The 6,472-nt window shown below is 32.8% G+C and overlaps 1 protein-coding gene across 1 annotated transcript; it reads right to left on the reverse strand.

Moving 5' to 3' along the window:
- Positions 1-4,734: 4,734 nt before the first annotated feature.
- LOC131625073 (uncharacterized) lies at positions 4,735-5,346 on the reverse strand. Its single transcript, XM_058895973.1, has one exon. The coding sequence runs from the start codon at positions 5,344-5,346 to the stop codon at positions 4,735-4,737; it is 612 nt and encodes a 203-aa protein (XP_058751956.1).
- Positions 5,347-6,472: the final 1,126 nt, after the last annotated feature.

The following is a 6,472-nucleotide window of genomic DNA, read 5'->3' on the forward strand; positions in this document are numbered from 1 at the left end:
TTCAAAAATTCAACATTAATGGTTCGTGTTCGGTGGATATTCTCCAATTTGCGGATGACACTTTAATAGTGGGGGAAAGCAATTGGAGACATGTGTGGGCGTTGAGAGCGGCTCTTCAGGCTTTTGAGCTTGTGTCGGGCCTTGGGATTAACTACCATAAAAGTAAGTTGATTGGTATTAATTCTACTTTTCATTTTTTGGAAGCGGTATCTCATTTCTTTTCATGCAAATTGGAAGATAGCAACTTTTATTTTCTCGGAATTCCTATTGGTTTCAATCCGAGGAAAGAAGCAACATGGGTTCCTCTTGTGTCTAAGATAAAGAACCGGTTGGAAGGATGGACGAACCGCTTCCTTAATTTGGGAGGAAGAATAACTCTTTTAAAATCCGTGCTTAGTTCTTTGGCCATTTTCACCTTGTCTTTCTATAAAATTCCGAAAAAGGTGGCTAAGAAGATCAATAGCATTCAAAGCAAATTCCTTTGGGGAGGAGTAGAGGAAAGAAGAAGAATTCATTGGGTTAAGTGGGAGGACGTCACTTTACCGTTGAATAAAGGGGGTTTGGGAGTTAAAAATATTGTTTTGTTTAATTTGGCACTTCTTAACAAGTGGAGATGGAGGATAATTCAAAGGCAAGAGTCGTTGTGGTATAAAGTCTTGAATGCTCGGTATGGAGAGATTTCTTCAATTATGTTTGTTGGTAGTGGAGGGAATAAAATTTCGTCGAAGTGTTCGATTTGGTGGAAGGATGTTGTTAAAAGTATTTATTCTACTTCCTTTGATCCGATTGAGAATTTTTGTAGGTTTTCGGTTCATAATGGGTTCTCCACTCCTTTTTGGGAGGCAAGGTGGTTTTACGATCTTTCTTTAAAAGAGTTGTTTCCGGATTTATACGTTATCTCTCGGTTAAAATATGTATCGGTGGCGGCCATGGGTGGTTGGAAGGAAGGAGAGTGGATATGGGGAGATTTTGGTGTGTCCGATGTCGACACGGAACAAAGTGGCTTGGAGGAGGTGTTTGCGGATTTTAAAGGTAGGTTGGAGGGATTTAGAGGATGGAAGGATGGTAAGGATTCCGTGGGGTGGAGGGACTCCGGGGATTCGGTCTTTTCGGTAGCTTCTTGTTACAATTTTTATTATAATCTCCGTTTGCCCTTTGGTCCTCCTAATAGGTTTGACGATGCTTTTGAGTTGTTATGGAAATTAGAGGTTCCCTTCAAAATCAAGGCGTTCGGTTGGAGATTATTTCTCAATAGGCTACCGGTGAAAGATTTGTTGGAGATCCGAGGTATTCACTTTCCTTTGGATGAATTAAAGTGCTCTTTTTGTGGTTATAGTTTGGAAAATAGTAATCATTTATTTTTTAGTTGCTTGGTGGTGAAAAATATTTGGAGAGAGATAGATAGGTGGGTTGGTAAAGGGGATACGGTAGTTGAAGAGTGTTTGTCGAGTTTTATGGATTGACACTCATTTTTTGATAGTAAAAAGGTGAAAGTTAGGAAGTTAGGTGTGGTATGGCTTGCCATCACTTGGAGTATTTGGTTGGTTAGGAATGGTAGTTGCTTTCGGAAGGAAGATTGGAATGTGAATAATACCGTTTGGAATATCAAGCACTTGGTGTGGAGGTGGTCTTTTTGTGGGAAAATTACACACCCCAATTACTCTTTCTACGAATTCGTCAAGGATCCTCTGCTTTTTTTGTCGTAGATGTAATTGGTATGTAATTTTTTTTTGTCGGGCTTTCCCGATTCTCTGTGTATCCGGGTTGGAGAACCCTTAGTTCTCCGGTTTAATATATCTTGCTTACACAAAAAAAAAAAAAAACAAATGCAAACAAAAGAAATTGAAAATATCCTACATCCAATATTTCTCATCCCCAAAATTATATGATTTGAAGATCTAAAGTCTAAACGTCTAGGGAAATTAATTTTTTTCTGTGTAAACAATGTAATATTCTAGGGAAATAAAGTAGTTTGCAAACAAATTAATTTATTAATATTCTATGTAAACAATGTAACGAGTTTTTTAAAAAATCTATCTTACCCCTCGATTTTAATGAAAAATCGAGAGGTATTATACGCTAGTTTTAAAAATAATTGAAACGCAGATGGTGGGGTTGAAACCCATGTGCATATAACTTAAGCCCTCAGTTTTATATTAACCAAGGGATAATGTGTACTCTTTTCAGGATGTCATTTGTTACTTTACTATTGTAGTCGAGGTTAAATGCATTTTGCGTCCAAGGTGAAACGTGTTATTTGTAGTAGTGTGTTATGGCCTTAGGGCTTTGTCTCTTAACATTAGACCAGGTGTATCCATCTTACTAAGAAGTCGTGTCCTCCTAAAAATGAGGTCATTTAGATGCTTCGCTAGGAGTCAGCTGTAACAAGCAAAGAGCGGATGAAACAAACTAAAGATATGATGAGGCGGATTTGCATTCAAAGGAATTGCAAAACCAATTGCTAATTTCGATGACATAGTTCAGGCAACGGATGATAGCTTTAGAGCGTCACTCAAGAGGTGGATCTTGTAGTATAAATCAATCTCATCCACAATTATAATGATAATCTTTATGATCTCTAAGAGAATGATGATCTTGATGATAATCCAGAGGATGACCTAGCCTAATCTTTTAACAATGACACAACTTACATATTTTTTGTATGACCCTACTTAGTTTTTATGAACTTGTGACATATTATGAGTTTGGTTTAGAATTATTTTTAGTTTCTACTAGTTTTGTGGTTAAAAGGTCACTATATGCATTACTTATCATTGTTGAAGACTAGTTTTCAATTAAATTAACAAAATTAATTGTTGTATTATTTCATGTTTTACAAATAATATTAGTTTAGTGGTTATTTCTCTAGGTTTGATTAAAGGTTATAACAACACATCATATAAATTACTATTTTAATATGTTTATTGGCATTGTGATTTACGAAATCAACAATTTATAATTATTACTTAACCGACAATAATAATAGTTTACACAATGTTGATGTTAAATTATAGTATTTAATAATATTGTAAAATTAACTTAGCATTTTTAATTTTGGACGCTAATTTTGAATAAACTTTAAGTAAATGTTATTTAGCCTTTTTAATATACTGATGCTAAATTTAACGTTCCTAAAAATTAATGATAGTTAGAGTTCTAAATATGTTGATGCTTAATTTAGCTTCAGCAGATTATAAACACTAGTTAGCGTCAATGATTAGGTTAATATTTAGCTTCCATTTTAAAAACCATTTATGTAAATTCTAATTAGCTTTAACATGAATGCGAATGTTTAGCTTCAAAGGTTTTACTGTCATCAATGAATTGGACGCTACATTATTGTTACAGTCAAGATTCTAATGTTTAGCATCCATTTTAAGCTGACGCTAAAATGATGTTTTCTTGTAGAAATTGAAATATGAATTTCATTTTACTCATGAAACTTAATTTTTGGTGAGATGCTAGACATTTTATAAGCGGTTACAATTATTTTTATTGTCTTAAATTTAAATTAAATTTATAAGCTTCAACACAACACTATAATAGGTCGTAAATGAAGATCGGGTAACCGTTCTGGTTCAATAGTCGGATCAGGTATGCCGTCAAATCGGTGAGAACCGGTGAAAACCGGATAAACCGAAAAAACTGGGAAAACCGGCGGTTTAATTGTTTTTTTTTTGTTTTTTTTTTAAATCCACTATAACCAGATAACCGGTCTGATTTAATAGTCGGATCGGGTATGCCATCAAACCGGGTCGGATCGGCTACTGAACCACTACTATATTAAATTTATTGTCTTGTAGAAATTTAAATTTATAAGCTCCAACGCAACACTATAATAGGTCGTAAATGATCTCATTGAGCTTTGCAAATTTCAAAACTTTCTATCATTTAATAAGTTTTGTTTTTCTTCTATTTTAAGTAATTTCACAATACTCTATCTTCTACTTATTTTTTTCAATTGAAAATATGATTTATATTAGAAATAAATATAATTTTCTATTTTTCCAGTTTGATAATTTATATAACTCTTATTGTAAGAACTCAAATAATGATATAAAATATTAAAATAAGAGATTATTTAGTATGCACTGTCAGTGTAAAAAATTGTACACTATCAATGCATAATAACCATCCTAATGAATTACTTTAATAAAAATTGAAATAAAAATCAAATATTTTTAACAAATTAACGGTTGTGATTCACTGACAGTGTAAAACTTCTTTACACCGACGGTATATTAAAAAACAAAGGCGAATAATATTAAAAAACATTTATATCTATATATTAAAAAAATGAAAATATAATAATTTTATAGAACTTTTCGGTAAATCGCACGGGTAAATATCTAATTATTATTTTTTGGTTACTTAAATGTCTACCGTATGGAATATTAAGCTCTTGGTTTGGAAGTGGTCTTTTTGTGAGAAAATTATTCACGCTAATTATTCCTTTTACGATTTTAGCAAGGAACCTTTGTTTTTTCTCTTGTAATTGTAATTGGTTTGCGATCTTTCTCTTTGTCGAGGTGTTCCCATTTCTCTGTATAATTAAGTTGGAGAATCCTTAGTTCTCTTATTTATAATATCTTGCTTATAAAAAAAAAGTCAAGTTACTTTTTTTTTTTTAGAAAGCAATATTTCATTCAAAAAAGGAGAACAAAGGGTTCCCCAACCCATATACAAGAGCGGAAAAGACACGCCCCAAAAAAGAAAAATTACCAACCAATTACATTACGAGAGAAAATAAACCGGATCCTTACAAAACTCGTAAAAGGAGTAATTGGGATGGGTAATTTTTCCGCAAAACGACCATCTCCAAACTAAAGTCTTGATATTCCAAATGGTGTTGTTCACACTCCACGCCTCCTTACGAAAACACACACCGTTTCTAACCAACCAAAGACACCAAGTTGAAGCTAGCCAAACTAAATCCAATTTCCTATCCGAAACCTTTTGACTATCAAAGAAATGATGCCAATCCAAAAAATTTGATAAACATCCTTCATCTAAAAAATCCCCTTTACCCACCCAAAAAGCAATTTCTCTCCAAATATTTCCAACCACCAAACAACCAAAAAAGGAGTGATCCCTTGATTCCTCATCATGACCACAAAATATACACTTTAACTCTTCCAAAGGAAAAGACATTCCTCGAAAAACCAAGAGATCCTTCAAAGGAAGCCTATTGTGCAAAAGTCTCCAACCAAAAGCCTTTATTTTGAACGGAACCTCCGTCTTCCACAAAAAACCAAATGCTTCCAAATGATTAATTGGAGGACCATAAGGCGTATTGTAGTTCTCGTACAAGTCGTAACAAGAAGCTACCGAAAACTCCCTCTCCATATTCCCCGACCAAACCACCGTATCTCTACCTTGTTCCCACCCTTTGAAATCATCCAAACGCTCCTTCAAGGACAAACACAGAATTCTTATAATTGATAGATTTTTAATTTGGCCGCTCTACTAAGTGTCCTAAATGGGCAAATACAAATGCAATGCATTAATTTACTTAAGGAACATTTAATATTAATTTTTATTTTAAAAAGTACATTTTACTATTTCATAAGAGCTAAAAATTATTTTATTGGTGTAAATAGAGGGAACATTATAACTTATAAGGTGATAAATTCATCCCTTACATGGAAGGGGAAATTATGGCTAAAACTTATAAAGTGATAAATTCATCCCTTACATGGAAGGGGAAATTATTCATGTTATAATTATCATTGTTTTACTATTTCTTTCTGCAATAAATGTTGAATATAAGTCGATTTGATCGCTTTTCAAATTTTCTTATTTAATTTAACACAATTATTTCACAAATTAATTAATATTATTTTATCATATTTTTTCCTTATAGGTAAACTATCTTATAAGGATTTGGATTGTGACTTCATGAAGTGTCGTCATTCCAACATAGCAAAGTGTGTAGAGCGTAAGTGTTTCCGTGTAAATGAATCGTTAAATAGTTTAGTGGTGATTGACGCAGAATTTAATAAAAAGAATTATGGTTTACTTCTGCGCAACTGCGATTGGAAATAGGGCGAAGCCTTATGATGTATTTGGAGTCATATTTAAGAGAGTACCCAATTTCTTGAATTGTCATTTAGTTATCAGGTTGGCGGTTAATAAGTTTTTTATTTTCTTATTTAAGTTTTAAAAATGTAATTTTATGTCATTGTTATTTAAGATATGGTTATGAAATAAAATAGGGTATTAACAAATATATATATATATTTTTTTTAATAAGCAATTTTATAAGATATCGCACTAGGGGTGCAACCCTTACAACAGAAAAACTCTAAAGAGAGTTGAAACAGTTTAGAGGTAATTTATACCAATCATAAAAATGAGTCCTAAAAATAGGAACACTACCACCTAACCATCTCCAAGAGAAAAACTTAATGTTGGAGATTACAGTTTCGAAGCTAAAAGAAGCATTCTCAAAGATGATAGCATTTCTCATCAA

Source organism: Vicia villosa, unplaced genomic scaffold (genome assembly GCF_029867415.1).
Source record: "Vicia villosa cultivar HV-30 ecotype Madison, WI unplaced genomic scaffold, Vvil1.0 ctg.000182F_1_1, whole genome shotgun sequence".
Lineage (NCBI taxonomy): Eukaryota > Viridiplantae > Streptophyta > Magnoliopsida > Fabales > Fabaceae > Vicia > Vicia villosa.

Bases quoted from the DNA above. Each gene is read 5' to 3' on its own strand.
- LOC131625073 (XM_058895973.1), bottom strand. From the start codon at position 5,346: ATGGAGAGGGAGTTTTCGGTAGCTTCTTGTTACGACTTGTACGAGAAC.